The following is an 18,627-nucleotide window of genomic DNA, read 5'->3' on the forward strand; positions in this document are numbered from 1 at the left end:
AAGAAAAGTCACACACACCAAAAAAAAAAACAAAAAAACTGTTAATGCAGTGGGGGAAAAAAACTTGTTAATGAAGGGGTGAGCAGTTAGAGGCACAAGAAAACGGGAACAAGAGAGAGAAGATAGGTTAAGGAAGAATTGGTGTGCTTCTGACATTGGCCTTCAGGCTACAGCTGGCTCAGTTCTGGGGCTCCCGAGCACAGCCAGACACCTCCTTCAAGCGCCGGCCACACTTTGGTGTGCATTCCCTCCGTGGCCACTCAGCCATTCCTGTTCTCCAGCGCCCGTACCCTCCCCTCTGGAAGGTGCTCCTGGCCCTGGGCCCAGACATACTGCTGACCAACCAACTGTTGAGCTGTTGAGAGTGCTGGGGGGGGGGGGGGTTCAGCCTTTGCTGTACAGTGTGATAATTCAGAGGAGCTCCTGAAAGCCAGGCCTGCAGGATTCCTGTCCCGAGGTGATGGCTGACATTCAAACACAAAACTTTGACTTGGGGGTTGGAAAGATGGCTTAGAAGTTAAGGCACGTGCCTGCAAAACCTAAGGACCCAGGCTTGATTCCCCAGGACCCATGTAAGCCAGAATCACAAGGTGGTGTGTGCTTCTGGAGTTCATCTGCAATGGCTGGGGCCCCTGGTGTGCCCATTCTCTCTCTCTCTCTGCCTCTTTTTGTCTTACCTCTCTCAAATAAAATGTTAAAAAGAGCTTTGATTTGGGAAAGAGATCAAAAGGAAGCGTCTCTCCTATCTTTCTAGGAAGGTTGCTGGTTCTAAGGAAGCAACACCAGCTAGTGATGAGCGGGCCTTCTGAGGGCCGGGATCACAGGTATGCGCCACCACGCCCAGCTTTAGTCTGCTCTTATATCCAAACAGCAAAGGTTTATTGAGTCCTGACATAAGCCCAGCTCCGGAGGTAAGCATTCCTAGTGGAGTATATACATCTAGTAATAGTTGCAGTCATGATAGTTCATGTCCTGACTTGCTTACTATGCATCAAGCTCTGTGTTAGGTTCCTTCTTTATTTATTTATTAATCTTGGTTTTACAAGGTAGGGTCTCACTCTAGCTCAAGCTGACCTGGAATTCACTATGGAGTCTCAGGGTGGCCTCGAACTCATGCGATCCTCCTACCTCTGCCTCCCGAGTGCTGAGATTAAAGGCGTGAGCCACCACGCCCGGCTCAGGTTCTTCAATACACTAGACCATTTAATTTTCATCACCACCCTGTGTAGTAAGAGTTTTCCCATATTACATTAATAAGGAAATAGAGACATAGCAGTGAACTTACCCAGCCATATAACTTGTAAATGGCAGAGCTGAGCCGCAAACACATGCTAGGACATGCATGGGTCATGTCTTTGTCCACATATGTATCCACGCTGTGTACGCTGTCTGCCTTGTTTGTAGATCCAATGTAATGCTATCTCAGTGCCTGTGTGCAAATAGTGTACTCTATACTTAAACATGACCCCCACAGTGCAAATGTAGTGCAGTTTAGCAGTTTGGGTATGCTAAAGAGAAGCTGTAGCCTGGGGAAGCTGCTCGGTGGTTAAAGGCACTTGCTTGCAAAGCCTGTTCGCCCAGGTTCAATTCCCCAGCACCTACATAAAAGCCAGATGCAAAAACTGCTCCTCGCATCTGGCAGCAAGAAACCCTGGCACCCTCGCTCCCCTCCCCACGTGCATATAAGTGAATAAAAATAATCTGTGCCAGGTGTGGTGGCTCACGCCTTTAATCCCAGCATTCAGGACACAGAGGTAGGAGGATCGCCGTGAATTCGAGGCTACCCTGAGATTACATAGTGAATTCCAGGTCAGCCTGGGCTGGAGTGAGACCCTACCTTGAAACTCCCCCCCCCATTTTTTTGTCAAACATAGAAGCTGTGAAGTGCTTCTTTTAAGTAAAAAGGTGAGAGTACACTAAAAGTTTTATTGTCTATTGTTATAGTTTTTATTTTAATTGTTATTGATATTAATCTCTTGCTGTGTCTAATCTTACAAGTGAAACCTTATCGCAGGTAAACATTATATGTATGGGAATATGCATATCCAAGCTTCAGTGCCACCCACACTTTCAGGCACCCACAGGGATCTTGGGACTCATTGACAAATAAGGGAGTCTACTACAGAGCAAATCCTGATCCTTAGAGCCACACAGTGACATTCACTGTAGGGTTCTGACACTGGGGTGGGCGAGACCCTGAGGCTTGATGTCCCATCGACTTTCAGACAAATCCCTTTTTGTTTGTTTTTCAATGTAGGGTCTCACTCTAGCGCAGGCTGACCTGAAACTCACTATAGAGTCTCATGGTGGCCTCGAACTCACAGCGAGGTGATCCTCCTACCTCTGCCTCCCAAGTGCTGGGATTAAAGGCGTGGGCCACCAGGCCTGGCCAAATCCCCCCTTTTTTTGCAGATGACAGATGGGAGTAGGCAGCCTCGGGACCCTCTGCCCTCAGCTTGTGAGTTAAAACCCTGAGCACTGGAGTCCTCCGCAAACTCAGGCTTGCTCCCTGCAGGAGGTCACCCCTTGATTCCTCAGCACCAGAGGACGCGTCCGCTGGCACGCTGGGTCCCGGTAGAGCCAAGAGCATCCACGGGGCTGCGGGAGGTCCAGGCAGGGCCGGTCCCTGGGGGTGGCTCACAGCCTAGGATGCTGTCACTCCCTGCGCCCAACACCCACCACTAAGATGTCACTCAGTTCTTTTAACAGACTTCCGGTGAGGAATAGGGTTCGAAAAGGAGATCTATAAAGAGGGGTGGGCAGAAAGAAATTCTAGCCAGCAGAGCCATCGCTGTGTGGGTGGAGGAGAGCCGCCTCCCACCTTGCCTCCCTCCCTCGCTCGGGGGAGGTGCCTGTTGCCATAGAGACGGATGCTGGGGCCAGAGATGCTCCTGGGACTTGGGTATCCTGGCGCGAGAACTGTGCTTGTCTGCTGAGTCCTGGAGGTAGCAATTCTTGCACAGAGGACAGTGTGCAATGTTCCCCCTGCACTCCACGCTGCCTTTGAAAAGTCCTTCATTGTCTGAAACCGGGAGAGAGGAACAGAAGGCGGAGGGAAACCAGGCATTGGGAGCCGCGCACCCACTCGATCGCCCACTGGATTCTCCAGGCAGCCGGGACTCCTGTCGCCCTGGGCGGAGTCAGGCGCGCAGACCTGCGGAGTCCAGATCCCAGCCTGGACTGCGGGTGTGGCCCAGTGATGAAAACACTTGCCTGTCAGGCATAAAAGGCATCCTTGGCACCTGTCAAGCAGAGACCTGGCACCACCTTGAATTTAATTCTTGGTTTGTTTTTTTTTTTAATTTTTTTAGTTTATTTTTATTTGGGACAGAGAGAGGAGGAGAGAGAGAATGGGCGTGTCAGGGCCTCTAGCCACTGCCAATGAACTCCAGACACATGTGTCACCTTGTGTATTTGGCTTACGTGGGACGTAGAGAATTGAACCCGGGTTCTTAGGCTTCGCAGGCAAGCGCCTTAACTGCTAAATCCTATTTTAGTTCATTTTAAGGATTAAATTCAAGGGCTGGAGAGATAGCTTAGCTGTTAAGTTGCTTGCCTGCGAAGCCTAATGACCCAGGTTCGAATTCCCCAGGACCCATGTAAGCCAGATGCACAAGGCGGTGCAAGTGTCTGGAGTATGTTTGCAGTGGCTGGAGGCCCTGATGTGCCCATTCTATCTGCATCTTTCCTTCCTTCCTTCTTTCCTTCCTTTCTCTCTCTCTCAAAATAAAATATTTTTTTAAATATTTTTTGTTCATTTTTTTTTATTTAGTTATTTGAGAGCGATAGACATAGAGAGAAAGAAGAGGGAGAGAGAGAGAATGGGCACACCAGGGCTTCCAGCCACTGCAAACGAACTCCAGACGCGTGCGCCCCCTTGTGCATCTGGCTAACGTGGGACCTGGGGAACCGAGCCTTGAACCGGGGTCCTTAGGTTTCACAGGCAAGCGCTTAACCTCTAAGCCATCTCTCCAGCCCAAAATATTTTTTTTAAATGAAGTAAAATAAATGGTCGAGAAAAGCAGCACACACTTCTGACGTGCACAGCAGTGTCTAGTTTGGAACCGGCGCGGGGAGAAGCTCTGATACTAGCAGTAGGGAGACATTGGACTTTGAATTATCCGGGCTAAACAATGGCAGAACAAAAGAGCATTTTGTTTGTTGTTCTTGCTTTGTCTTTCCGCAAGACAAAGAACAAGGAAGGCTAGATATGCTTCGGAGGCATCTGTGTGTTCCCCTACTAAGCAGTGTACTGGAGGAGAACCAATGTGGACGGGACTTCTTTTTTTTAATTTTTTTGTTTATTTTTATTTATTTATTTGAGAGTGACAGACAGAGAAAGAGGCAGATAGAGAGAAAGAGAGAATGGGTGCGCCAGGGCTTCCAGCCACTGCAAACGAACTCCAGACGCGTGCACCCCCTTGTGCATCTGGCTAACGTGGGTCCTAGGGAATGGAGCCTTGAACCGGGGTCCTTAGGCTTCACAGGCAAGCGCTTAACTGCTAAGCCATCTCTCCAGCCCGGGAGTTCTTGACCCATGAAACTCGCTGCTCCTTTTCCTGCAGGTCCTCACTGCTGGGTTGCAACCTCACATTACTAGTGCACACCATAAGCAAAGATACAACACTTCTGGGCTAGCTTAAGTGTAGCGCTTGCAAAGGCACCGAGCCGTGGGAAAGTAGGCTCTCTAGGCTGACTTGTGTTCCTTACAAGATACATCAAAGTCCTAAGCCTTGGGGTGTCCTATTTGGAAGTAGGATCTTTAAACTGGCATAACCAAGTTCAGATGAGCTAGCTCACTCGCCAGTGGGTCCTGGTCCAATGTGACTGGTGTCCTAAGAGGAGAAGACAGAGACAGGGCGAGGGCAATGCCCTGTGAAGACTCAGAGGCACACAGAAAGGACACCGTCATGCCCAGGAAGACAGAAATGACCTGTGGGTGCCCAGAGCTGGAAGAGGCCAGGGAGGATCCTCCCCGAAAGGCTTCATCGGGAGGCTGGTCCTGTGGACGCTTTGGTTTTGGATGTCTGGTCTACAGAACTGTAAAGAATAAATCTCTGTGATCTTAAGCCATGGCAGTTTGGAGTTACTTTGGTACAGCAGTCCCAGGGAACCCACATAATAGAAACCAATAATATAAGGGAAAATCCAGTTGTTCTGAACAAATCTGTCCCCTTGCTTCCACACGCCACATTCCAGGTTCCTGAGAATATATAGTGAAGAGTTCCAAACCACTGACCCCGATTTAGGGGCAGGGAGAGATTCCTAATGACTGAAAATAGACCTTTCATGTAGGAAAATAGAATGATAAAACCCACTAAGCGTGGACTAAGGAATTTAATACCAAGCGCAACGCTAGACAGTTACAGTGGGATAGTTTAAACGCCTTCATTCTGTAACAATAAAGTGTGCCAGACCACTGAAAATTTATTTTATGTTTAAAAAAACAAACCCTCTATTTATTAGAGAGAGAGAAAAAAATATATAGACATACCAGGACATCTGGACACTGCAAACAGACTCCGAATGCATGCCCCACTGTGTGCATCTGGCTTTATGTGGGTACCGGCGAGTCAAATCTGGGCCTGGGGGCTTTGCAAGCAATTAATTGCCTTTAAATGCAGAGTTCTCACCCAAGCCCAGAAATTCCCTGTTTTTTTAAATTCTTTTTTGTTGTTGTTTGAGGTTGGGTCTCACTCTAGCCTAGGCTGACCTGGAATTCACTGTATAGTCTCAGGGTGGCCTTGAGCTCATGGTGATCCTCCTACCTCTGCCTCTCAAGTGCTGGGATTAAAGGTGTGCACCACCACACCCAGCTTATTTATTCATTTTTAAGATTTAGTTATTAGAGGGAGAAAGAGATAGAGAGAGAATGTGTGAGTCAGTGCCTCTAGCCACTGCAAATGAACTCCAGGTGCATGTGCAGCTGGCTTACATGGGACCTGGAGAATCAAACCTGGGTCCTTGGGCTTCACAGGCCTGCACCTTAACCACTAAGCCATCTCTCCAGCCCCAGAAATTTCTTTTTGGAGAGGGTTAATTGATTCAAATTTTTGTTGGTTGTTCGACACAAGTCAACACGGGAAATGTGTCAGAAAAAGGTCTCATGAATTCAGAGGTTATTAAAGGAAGGCCAGGTGTGGAGTGAGGCAAGCCTTGATTTTCTACTATTCCATGATTGACAGATATCACCCAGACATAGCTTCAGATGGGGAAGCAGCATGGGTAGTCTTGGAGAGAGACTGAAATTCTAGGCAGAAAGTGCAGGGTTCTCAGTCTGGGTCTTCTTCGAGCTAAGTCCCTTGTGTCTCAGACACCGGCTCCCTGGCAAGGGCTGTCCTTATCCCTAAAACCCAAACCATGTGTCTGTGAGCTGGAGGCAGGAAGCCCTTTCCCCAGGGGTGATTTTGACAAGTTCTATTCCTGTCATTTATTTTTCTGCCATCAGTGCCTAATGTACTTCCTGGCACGTAGCCATCTGTGAAATGTATGACATTTCATTGGTTATCCCAAGGCCAGGCCAGTTCTAGCATAAGTTCTTGAATTGACATTGGCTTCATTGCATCTCTAACTAATTCATTTTGATCCACATTATCCCAGCCCATTGAGGCCATCTTGGACCTTTTCTCTTTTCATTTTCTTTTCAGTTTTTATTTGTTTGCTGCTATGTTGGGGGAACAAGCTGACTTGCCAGATGTGAGCTCTGCCGTTGAGCTTAGAATTTCCAGGCTACTGTCCTTTCTCTCACCCATCCTGCAGAAGCATTATGGCCTAGCTCACGTCTACTATATAATGTAGTCTCCCCTTGGCTGGGCTCTTGACTTCTCTAAACCTTAGTTTCTTCTAGAATCATAGCCTTCTCTACCTAGCCTGGGTATGCCTGGAAGGATACCTTGAAACCCCAGAGCAAATGCGCTGGAAGCAGCTTCTAACTCACAAACTACCCACCAGATGTGAAAAGCCGTCACTCCCTAACGGTCTCTGGTCCAATTGCTTTTCAACTCTGAGCTGACCTTTGACTTTTGTGTTATCTTCTGCCATGCATTCCTTTGTCGGAGGCCTTTGCCATCTTTCACCTGTTTATTGGGCACCTATTATGTGACAAGTATTGTACTAGGGAGCCAAAGATAAAAGGAGGAGCATCCCACAATTTTATTTATTTATTTATTTATTTATTTATTTATTTATTTATTTATTTATTTATTTGAGACAGAAAGAGAGAGAGAGAATCGGCATGCTAAGGCCTCTAGCCACTGCAAACAAACTCTAGATGCATGTGCCACCATGTACATCTGGCTTACGTGGGACCTGGAGAATCGAACCTGGGTCCTTAGGCTTTGCAGGTGTGTGCCTTAACCACTAAGCCATCTCTCCAGCCCCATGCCACAAGTTCTAGCCAAGAATTTTGTGAGACTCGCAGGAGTGACTCTCTGTCCAGCCTTGGGGTGGGAGGGGCTGGGGGGTGCTGGAGAAAGAGCCAGAGAGTCCTTCCTGGTGTGGTTGATGGGCTTTACTGAGCCCTGACGGTGTGGAAGGATTTGGGCAGGGGAAGGAGGAGGTGAAGACGAGCCTTGGGTGGCATGATAGAATGTCTCCCTTCGGGCTGAACACATTCCACTGTCATTTCTTCTCAGCACTTTGATGAGTTTTGTGTCTCCCCAGTGATCACTGCCATCTAAAAAGAGAAGCTTCTCTAACCAAAAGTGAGGGTAGTATGAATGTATGGGCAAAAACATAAATATTTAGAGGGCAGTTTGGAGGACATAATAAATACATTTAGCCAAATGATAATAATAGGTTACCCCCTGGGGCTTATAACCTCCCCAACCATAGGCTTTTCATTAGGTTTTTGGTACCAGGCAAGAATGCCCTCCCATGGAGCTGGCCTCAAATCCAATCAGAGAGCAGTTTTCTTCATAACTGATATGCCAGCATTGCCCCCGTTGGCACATTTGGCCTGGCTGGCCAACTTTAAAGCTTTCGGGGTCCATTGTTAGTTAAGACAGTTGATGAGTTTTCTCCCCCAACAGGCTGCATAACTCTTTCCAGCATCCTGACAGCTAGTCAACAGGGAGGAGGCTTTGAAGTCAGCTCCAGCTTGATTTCCCAGTGACCTGCTGAGCATGTGGTGTCTTCCACGTTATGGGCTTACCATCTAGTTTTGTTGAGCAACCGAGAGCCTTGGCCATGGCATCTAATATCCTGAGGCTGAGGCTGGGTTTCATGGAACCCCGGGCTGACCTAGAACTCACTCTGTGGCCCAGCCTGGACTTGGACTCAACAGCAATCCTCCTGCCTCAACTTTGTGAGTACTGGGATTATAGGCAAGAGACAACATGCCCCACTGACTGTGACCTGTCTAAGGGCTCAGAATCTGCTAGATTTTTCTCTGTATCCTTAATGCTAACTGTGTGCCTGGAATACATCAGACATTAAGTGTTCGTTGAAGTAAGTGACTGAATAAGTGAATCTTCTTTGTCTATAAGCTCAGCAGAAAGATCAAGGATTCCCCTTTCTCCATCATCTTCTGAGAACAGAGACCTCCCAAATATTCAGGTTGGGTGCAGGAAGAGAAGGAGAGAAGTCAGGAGCAGGGCTGTGCTGGGAGAAGGATCGGTATTCAATGCCTGGCTTTGGGATGGGCTCCGTAGCTGAGTAAGAAGAGGTCAGGACTCCTTGTCTGTGCGATGGCCAGTCCTAGGAAGAAAACCGTGTAAACCTGGGCATAGGTAGCCTGCTTGTAGTTTCAGGAACTGGTCTTAACTCTCTGTAACCAAAAAGCAAAAGGAACCCTCATGTGCATCAACTAGTAAGGATGGATAATTTAAATGTTCTTTATCCATACACTTAACTATAGTTTGTCCATAAAAGGGAGTGGAATACTGACCTGTGTTGCAACCTGGATGTGGTAGTTTGAATGTAGGTCCCCCAATAGACTCATGAGTTTTATTAAAGCTTGTCACTTGGATTTCCAGCCTCCTGGCTGGAAGAGGTGTCACTGGGGGGTGGATCCTGGGGTCCAGCCTTAAGGTGTGTTTGGGGGCAGATCTCATTCCAGCCTGAAGGTCTGCAGAGCAGACTAAGCTCTACCTGGGTCCCTGCTGCTGTTTGGTTGTGTCTCTCTGCTCGGATCTGTGAAAGGGGGCCAGGCTCTCCTGCCATTATGGAACTTCCCCTGGATCTGTACGCTTCAAGTAAATCCTGTTCCTCCCATAAACTGTCTCGTTTGGAGGTTCATCCCAGCAACATGAAGCTGTCTCCAACAATGGATGAACTTTGAAAATGTGTTGAGTGAAAGGGCCAGGAACGTAACACCACATTTTACATGATTTCATTCACGTCATAGTCTAAAACAGAGAAATCTATGTGTACAGGAAAGTCTTTTACAAGTACATATCTGTGGACAGAAAGTAGATTAGCAATTGTTTAGTACTATAAGGGATGAAGGTAGGGGTGGAGGCTAAGGGGCATAGAATTATGTTGTGTTTTGAGGCAGTGAAAATGATCTAAAGTTGACTTTGATAATAGTTGCTTACATCTGTAAATATAATAAAAGGCGTTGATGTATATATTTTCCCATTACCAATAATACTAGTGTTAGTGTTATCAATTTGGGGCTGAGATCTCAGTCTATAGAGCAGGCTGACCTAGAACTCACTATATAACCCACAGCTGGCCACCAATTTGTGACAATGCGACTTCAACCTCCTCATTGATGGAGTAATAATTGTGAGCCACCACACCCCCCTGAGGTGTATGCTTTAAGTGGGGCATGTATATTATGTGCGTACAGTATTTAAAAGGCGGTAAGTATAGTATGTGAATTATATTTCAATGAAGCTGTTTTTTGTTTTTTAATCATCAAAACCCTACCAGGGGCTGGAGAGATGGCTTAGCGGTTAAGCGCTTGCCTGTGAAGCCTAAGGACCCCGGTTCGAGGCTCGGTTCCCCAGGTCCCACGTTAGCCAGATGCACAAGGGGGCGCACACGTCTGGAGTTCGTTTGCAGTGGCTGGAAGCCCTGGCACGCCTGTTCTCTCTCTCTCCCTCTATCTGTCTTTCTCTCTGTGTCTGTCGCTCTCAAATAAATAAATAAATAATGACCAAAAAAAAAAAAAAATTAAAAAAACCCTACCGGGCTAAGCTGGCCTGAGAATTGTGCCCTCCTAAAATGGCATGCCCAAATTGGCATGTCCATGCATTTCAGGACCTGTTGGTGTTACTGAATTCCCAATGGGACTTCCTGTCCCACTGCTGCCACCCAAGGCAACTGTCACTGATTTCTTTTCCATTGTTCAACTTGGTAGAACTGTATTTCATAGATTTTTTTTGGGGGGGTGCGTGGGTAGGCAGTAGGTAGGTAGTGTGGGATAGCTAGTAGAGATCTGTGGAACTGGACCGTGTTTGCGTTTTGTAAAATTTGCATTTGTGGGGCTGGAGAGATGGCTCAGCAATTAAGGCACTTGCCTGCAATGCCTAATGACCCAGGTTCCATTCCCCAGTGCCCAAGTAAACCAACAGGTACGGTGGTGTATGCATTTGGAGTTCATTTGCAGAAGCTGGAGGCTGTACCCATTCTCTCTCTTTCTCTCTGCAAATAAATAAAAATATTAAGAAAAAAATTTTAAATAACTTTGCATTGTGTTTCAGGCTCCTGTGAAACGTCTAAAGGAATAGATTTCTCTTTTCTTTGCATTAACTGATTGAAAGTGTGTGAGATCACATTCACCCAAGACACGCCTGTAAAGCTGAACTTGAAACGTGCAGGCATTGCACTCTTAAGTTTTCTTCCTGCATCCTCTTTGGTGTATCAGCGCATCTTTCGAGGGAGTTCTTAACCGGTTGGGTCCCAGTTTGCAATGGAGGCCTGCGCTTCTCGCCCCTCCTGGGTGTTAATCCTGCAGTTTCACGTGGGCATGGAGCCTGGCGGCCCGCACGGGAGCTGGCGAGCAGCTGACTGCTGACTCAGAGGGGAAGCCAACCAGCGAGCCGCGAATCTCCGCTCAGCTCCTGCTGCATCCCGATCCCATCATCCCTTGCTGCCGCCTGGCTCGCTGCAGTCTTTTCAACAGACGCTGGGGGGTGGGGGGCTGGGGGGGCAGAGAGAAAGATGTCTTGTGAGATAGAGATTGATTGGTCTGAATACCGACGAGGGTCTCCCACTTGTTCGTGATCCAGAAAACACTCCTGCCGACTTTCCTGCATCCTCTCTCGCTTCCTCCATTTTCCCCCCTCTTCTTCTGTTCTGCTTCATGAGCTGCACCTCACTCCTTAAGGCAGAAGAAATGCTGGGCTTCTGAGGATGGCTGTGCTGCATGGTAGGGAATTTTAACCCGTCTCTTTGCATGGGGTTTCCAAACTTGAGCTGGGAGCGGGAATGCGCATTGTTCTGTTTGGGGGAGCCAGCCGCAGCAGCGGCAGGCTTAAAGGGATTGTAATGTACTTTGACAAGTCTGTTTGTCTTCAGAAATGGGTAGGTCCTAAATGTCCTGATTGCTTACCGGTATGCTAGGTGGGTAAGTTCTCTTCTCTCTCCTCTCTCTCTCTCTCTCTCTCTCTCTCTCTCTCTCTCTCTCTCTCTGATGCTGCATCCTCTTGAATTGCAAAACACCGGCCGACTCTCACTCTGCTTAAACAAAAGCATCAAAGTAGCAAGAATGGAGAGAAAGCATGCAAAATGGCCTTCCCAGTCCTATTGCGAACTGACTAGGCTGTTCCTTTTACTGGGCTGTATTCCCATGTCTTCTTGACTTGTTTTTAAATAGAACTGTTTTCCCTGCATCTTTCTGTTGGGATGAATTGGTAGCATGTCTTCCCCAGGGTGGGGGAGATATGCGTGCGATTCCACCCTTCCCCCACCCTGCCCTGGGTTAAGAGAACCCTGGGGTTGAGTGCTGCGGCTCCCCGTTACCATGGGAAACCCATTCATTCATAATGCATGGCTCGACCCTCAGAGTTCTGGGTGCCGCTGATGACCTGCAAAGGACCATGCAGCAGATAATTTAATGCTCGCAGATTTTCCCTAGCTTGGAAGTGCACTCAGATCTGGGTGGAGCTCAATGGTAACATTGCAGGTGGGGGTGGGGGGCTTGGGGTGAATCCTTAGGTTGGCTCTTAGATCTGCTTCCCCAAATCATGGGTAATTTTTGTGTCAGAGTTGTTTCTTTTTTTTTTTTTTCTCTCTCTCTAAGAATGCCCCACCCTGTCATTAGCCTTTATTGTACAGCAATAGGAGAGCAAGCAGGAAGCCTATTTATTTCCAACTAAAAACTGAATGCTTCACAAATGGGTTCTGTAACCAAAGCATGAAACATTCGTGTCTGAAGAAAACATGGGTTTAATGTCATTGCTCTCAAGATGTAGACACAGGAGGAGACGTGTTAAAAGTATCAGTTCATTTCTTCAGCTTAGGTCATATTACAGCAGTTTTAGTCCTCATGAATAAATTGTTAGAGATTTTTTTTAAAAAACCCTACAGTATGGAAGGAGATTTTTAAAATTGATTTCTCAGGTAATAGGATTCTGTTTGTGCCCAGTGTGAAGCTATTTTCGGAGGTCTTTCCTTGTTTGGGGACACTGTTCCGACCCAGTGTAGTGTTAAATAATGCAGGCCACTCCCCAGCAAGCCACAGGCACAATGAGAAGTTTCATGCCGCCAGGGCCATGGCATGAGAAAGCCGCTCTGTGATGCCAGGCCATCAGCCCCCCCCTTCCTAAACCACCAGAATCTCTTCTCAATTTTCTCCTAGAAAGGCACAAGTGATTTGCATTGCAAAGGTTACAAGATGAATGTTTAAAAAAAAAAATTCTGACAGAATGTGTTGTTTGAGGATAGATGAATGCAGTATATTTAACCCACACATTTTTTTAAAAAGAAAATCACACATTTCACCACAGCGACGATGACAAAACTGAGAGAATTTTTTAAAATGTATAGGATAACTAAGAGTAGTGCACTCTGTGGATCATGAGATAAAGCAAAACACTCTTTGTTTTAAAGCTGAAAATATGGGTAGATATATTTTGGCATTCATCTCTCCAAATTTAACACTCTTATCTGCCTACATTACATAGGAAGAAATCCTAAACAGGTAGCAATTTTTGAAAATTTTACTAAAGCTTAGTTTTTAAGACACTTGCCTTTTTTCCATTATGCTTCTGAGAAGACATACTACAACCAAATATTTGTATTATTAAAACATATAGAAGATATATGCTTCTAAATTAAAAAAGACTGCTACTAAATTGTCTCCCTCTTCGGTTTCTCTCTCTGTCTCTCTCCCTTGTTGGGCTCCAAAGCAGGGCCACGTGTTTGCCAGACAAGCACTCCTGCCATTGAGCTACATGCCCGGTCCTTATCATGGTGTTCTTCCCCCGTTCAAAAAATTTATGTGGGCTGGAGAGATGGCTTAGTAGTTAAGGTGTTTGCCTGAAAAGCCAAAGGACCTCGGTTCAATTCCCCAGGACCCACGTAAGCCAGATGCACAAGGTGGTGCATGCATCTGGAGCTCATTTGCAGTGGCTGGAGGCTCTGGCACAGCCATTCTCTCTGTTGCCTCTCTACCTCTGTCTCTCAAATAAATACATAAAATATTTTTTTAATTATGTGAATTACTTCTGAAGGATATCAAAATGATAACTTGTGCAATATTAATGGCTTTTAGTTTTTTCTCTGAGGCCACGTGTGTCCCTTTCTCCATTACATGAGGGCTTCAGTGTCAGAAGACAGTGCGCTCTACTACGGCGTGCCTATGAGGATTTTCTGATTCTATTGTGCAGGCTGTGGAATTCAGTGCGTCAGGCTCCCTCCTAGGACTTGGAGACTTAGATCAAAACTGAAAATGCGAGGGGTGAGAAAAAGAGCCAGGTATTCAAATAGCATCACTGAAGGAACCAGCATCTATCTATCTATCTGTCTGTCTGTCTGTCTGTCTGTCTATCTATCTGTTGTGTATGCTAATCTCTCTGGCCCCTCTCTAACCTCTTATTCTTTCAATCTCAACATCCTCCATTTTTTTTTTTTTTCTGTTAAGCACTTTTCATGATTTTGCCTAAGAATTTACGAGCTGAAAGGTGCACCTATTGTAGCCAAGAAGAGAGAGATCACATGCTTCTATTATATACCAAAGGGAGGGAGACTTACTCGTGTGGTTTGTGCGGTTCTGATAGGAGGGGAATTTCTCCTCTCCCTTTTGGTCAGAGTCTCTCAGCCCCCAGAGCAGATCCCCACCGCTCAGCCATGCGGCCGCTCCCCGCCTGGCTTGAGCTCTCAGAATATTCATCCTCTTTGTGCCGTCCCCGAGAGAAGCAGGGGGCAGTCATGACACGGTGATGGATGCAGGGAGAAGAGGACCCCCCCCATCTTGATTGTCCCAGGGTATCACAGGTGAATGTGTCAATTGGCTGAACCTCTTACCACTCCATCACACACATTAACACTCCATGACATACGCTCAGACCTTTGGAATTTAGAACACTGAAGCGAAGCTTAAGACGGTGAGGATTTCTTTTCTTTTTTTTTATTTATTTATTTGAGAGTGACAGACACAGAGAGAAAGACAGATTGAGGGAGAGAGAGAGAATGGGCGCGCCAGGGCTTCCAGCCTCTGCAAACGAACTCCAGACGCGTGCGTCCCCTTGTGCATCTGGCTAACGTGGGACCTGGGGAACCGAGCCTCGAACCGGGGTCCTTAGGCTTCACAGGCAAGTGCTTAACCGCTAAGCCATCTCTCCAGCCCAAGACGGTGAGGATTTCTATAGAGGAGGCAGTGGCCAACAGTCACCCAGCTATGCTTAGGAAAGAAGTTAGGGAGGCAGCGTTTATAGGGAGAATAGCGGGGGGGGGGGCAGGAGAGTTGGCTCGGTTAAAGGTGTTTGCTTGCAAAGCCTTGCCGGTCTAGGTTCAGTCGCCCAGTACTCACATAAAGCCAGACACACAGAGTATTCGCACGCATCTGGAGTTAGTAGTGACAAGAGGCCTGGCACACTCCTATTTACACACACACCCTCTCACACACACCATCTCAAATAAATAAATAATTTTTTTTTTTAAAGAAAAAGGAAAGGTGAAAACTTAGTTTAAAACTCAACTAACATATGGAGAAGCTAGTACATGGGGGGAAGCCGTTATACATTGAACCCCAGAAATAGGAGCTGAGTCTTGGGGAGGCTGGACACACCCTTGCCTGGGGACAGAAGAAAGGATGGGGTTCCTTTACTAGCAGACATGCTCCTCCCACAGGAACCCCCCGCAGGTCCCCCCAGTACAGAACCGCATCTAGTGTTCTGATTTACAAAATGGGATCAGGCTTGATTTAACTGGAAGTGGGTCACCCCGTTTTCGCTTCACCGGAGTGCCCTCTTTCTTCCAGCTGAGCCCTCAGTAACAGTGCAAGTTCAATTACAGGTGAGCTGTAATAGGCTCATGACGTCAAATAACTAAAAACAGGGCTGGAGAGATGGCTTAGTGGTTAAGCGCTTGCCTGTGAAGCCTAAGGACCCCGGTTCGAGGCTCGGTTCCCCAGGACCCACGTTAGCCAGATGCACAAGGGGGCGCACGCGTCTGGAGTTTGTTTGCAGAGGCTGGAAGCCCTGGCGCGCCCATTCTCTCTCTCTCCCTCTGTCTTTCTCTTTGTGTCTGTCACTGTCAAATAAATAAATAAATAATGGATAAAAAAATTTTTTTAAAAAAATAACTAAAAACACTTGCCTTTAAGTTGTGCTTTTCTTTCCTTTTCTTTTTTAAACCTGTGCCTTGAACTGCAGGTGTCTCCCTGTCCTCACTGGCAAAGGGTGGCACATTGTGAGGTATAGATCAACCAAGTGGTTTATGACTTCCTGCCTGTGAATGTACTAGAAGGTTTTGCTTTGTTTGTTTGTTTTTTTGGTTTCTCGAGGTAGGGTTTCGCTCTAGCCCATCCTGACCTGGAATTCACTATGTCATCACAGGGTGGCCTCGAACTCATGGCGCTCCTCCTACTCTGCCCCCCGAGTGCTGGGATTAAAGGCGTGTGCCACCACGCCTGGCATATCAGAAGGTTTTTATTTGCTGGAAAAGCTGACTTTTTGGCCTGTCCTCACCATTGCCATTGACCCAAGAACCATTATGAATGTAAGCATAGTAACAACTAAATTCACCAAGGGGCACAGAGAGGGAAGCAGTGGCCCATGAGTATTATAAAGCAGGCGACTGGAACAGAATTGAAGCTGGCGTAATGGCACACACCTGTAAGCCCAGCACTTAGGAGGCTGAGGCAGGAGGACTATGAGTTTGGGCTACATAGCAAGACTTTGTATCAAAATAATGGGGGCTGGAGAGATGGCTCAGTGGTGAAAGGTGCTTGCTCGTAAAGCCTGATGACTCAAGTTCAGATCCCCAGTACCCACATAAACCCAGGTGCACAAAGTGGCACTTGTGTCTAGAGTTCGTTTGCAGTGGCAGGAGGCCCTGGTATGAAGGCATCCATACCCTCTTTCTCTCTGCCTCTTTCTCTCCTGTCTCTCTGTTCAAATAAATAAAATTATCTTTAAAGAATGGGACTGCAGAGGCTGGAGAGATGGCTTAGCAGTTATGGTGCTTGCTTGCATAGCCCAAGGACCCAGGTTCAACTCCCCAGAACCCACATAAGGTGGCACATGCGTCTGGAGTTCGTTTGCAGTGGCTAAGGCCCTGGAGCTCCAATTCTCTCTCCCTCTCTCTCATAAAAAAAATTAAGTTTGTGGGCTGGAGAGATGGCTTAGCGGTTAAGCGCTTGCCTGTGAAGCCTAAGGACCCCGGTTTGAGGCTCGGTTCCCCAGGTCCCACGTTAGCCAGATGCACAAGGGGGCGCACGCGTCTGGAGTTCGTTTGCAGAGGCTGGAAGCTCTGGCGCGCCCATTCTCTCTCTCTCTCCCTCTATCTGTCTTTCTCTGTGTGTCTGTCGCTCTCAAATAAATAAATAAATAAATACTTTTTAAAAAAATTAAGTTTGTAACTACATACCCTCAGGATGACACATCGTAAAATATGTTATAATTTATGCACAAATCCCATGTTCTGATTTGATTTTTTTAAAATTTTTTATTTATTTATTTGAGAGCGACAGACACAGAGAAAGACAGGTAGAGGGAGAGAGAGAGAATGGGCACACCAGGGCTTCCAGCCTCTGCAAACGAACTCCAGACGCGTGCGCCCCCTTGTGCATCTGGCTAACGTGGGACTTGGGGAACCGAGCCTCGAACCGGGGTCCTTAGGCTTCACAGGCAAGCGCTTAACCGCTAAGCCATCTCTCCAGCCCTGATTTGATTTTTTCAGAGGACCTCTGGCCTCTTGTTTCTCTGCCCTGCTTCCTCGACCAGTCTGAGCACGCTCCCTCTTGTGCCAGCTTTTCTTTTCCATCCTCCTTTCCTTCTCTTCCTTATGCTGGTGTCAGCAACCAAGATTTTAGATGCTTTCCTCATCAAAATCGTATAATTTGAGGTGGGGGAAATATGATTTGAATCTTGGAACTGGGGACACAGGCAGGCGCCTCTTTTCATCTCCTGTCAAGTTCTTTCCCATTGGGATGCTAATTCCCACCACATTGGAGAAGGTTTGAGCCTGTCAGCCAGGAGAAACCCGGGAGCTGGTGGGAGGGAAGAAAGGCTGCCGTGGGGTTTTTCTGCGCAAGGATTTTTTTTTGTTTCCTGTTTACTGCGTGGCTTCTCCCACAACATGCTGTGTTTAGTTGGCAAAGCCCTCTTAACGAGGTGTGTCTGCCAACTCATAGACTGTTTACCACCATGCATATGTGTCCTCAGTAGTTTTCCTGTTCTTGCATTTGTGAACATGTTCAAATATGTCACTAATATTTACTCTCTGGGAGCTGTCCCATGTTGCTAAGCATTGGACTGTCTTGTGGGGAGACAGGCGCTGTCTGATATCAGTGACAATATTTGTGACAAACATGCTTGACTCCAATGCAATAGATGCTTTTTTTTTCTTCTTCTTCTTCCTGCTGCTGTGCCTAAGTTACTCCCATGGAATGCTGTGTCCATTCAGAAATCTCGTTTTGTACCCAGAGGTGACCATAGTCCTCGTTTTCTGCGTCTGTCTTGAAAGCTTGCCATTTATTTGTTTTCAGTAAGTTTATTATTTTCAGAATTAATTAATGACTTCTGAGTACCAGGCACATTCAGTCTAGGGGCTGGGGCTGTTGTAACGGGCCACCAGACACACATCGCTGTCCTCATAACCCTTAAGTGACATGGTGAGGTGGCCATGTAACACAGAAAGAGTCCATGCAAGATGAATAAAGGAACATTAAGAAAATGTTTTAGTCAGTTCTTTGGTTTAACAAAAATAACCACAAAACTGAATGGCTTTAAATAATTATTTCTGAGCCCGGTGTGGTAGTGCACGCCTTTAATCCCAGCACTTGGGAGGCAGAGGTAGGAGGATCACCATAAGCCCAAGGCCACCCTGAGACTACATAAGTGAATTCCAGGTCAGCCTGGGCTAGAGTGAGACCCTACCTCAAAAAACCAAAATAATGCGCCGGGCGTGGTGGCGCACGCCTTTAATCCCAGCACTCGGGAGGCAGAGGTAGGAGGATTGCCATGAGTTCAAGGCCACCCTGAGATGACAGAGTTAATTCCAGGTCAGCCTGGA

At 47.0% G+C, this 18,627-nt stretch overlaps 1 protein-coding gene across 6 annotated transcripts in view; it reads left to right on the top strand.

The window, feature by feature from the left end:
* Trim2 (tripartite motif containing 2) overlaps nucleotides 1–18,627 on the top strand; it is a 192,862-nt gene that overhangs the window by 115,931 nt on the left and 58,304 nt on the right. For 2 of the 6 annotated variants that reach the window (XM_045130713.1, XM_045130714.1), the window contains exon 1: nucleotides 11,072–11,317. The exons of the other annotated variants lie outside the window; for them this stretch is intronic. In XM_045130713.1, coding sequence (XP_044986648.1) covers nucleotides 11,315–11,317 — 3 coding nt within the window. In that variant the 5' untranslated portion in view covers nucleotides 11,072–11,314. Of the gene's footprint in view, nucleotides 1–11,071; nucleotides 11,318–18,627 lie in introns of those variants that run through there. 6 annotated transcript variants of the gene reach the window in all.

The sequence above is a fragment of the Jaculus jaculus genome, chromosome 12 (assembly GCF_020740685.1).
Source record: "Jaculus jaculus isolate mJacJac1 chromosome 12, mJacJac1.mat.Y.cur, whole genome shotgun sequence".
NCBI classification, from domain to species: domain Eukaryota; kingdom Metazoa; phylum Chordata; class Mammalia; order Rodentia; family Dipodidae; genus Jaculus; species Jaculus jaculus.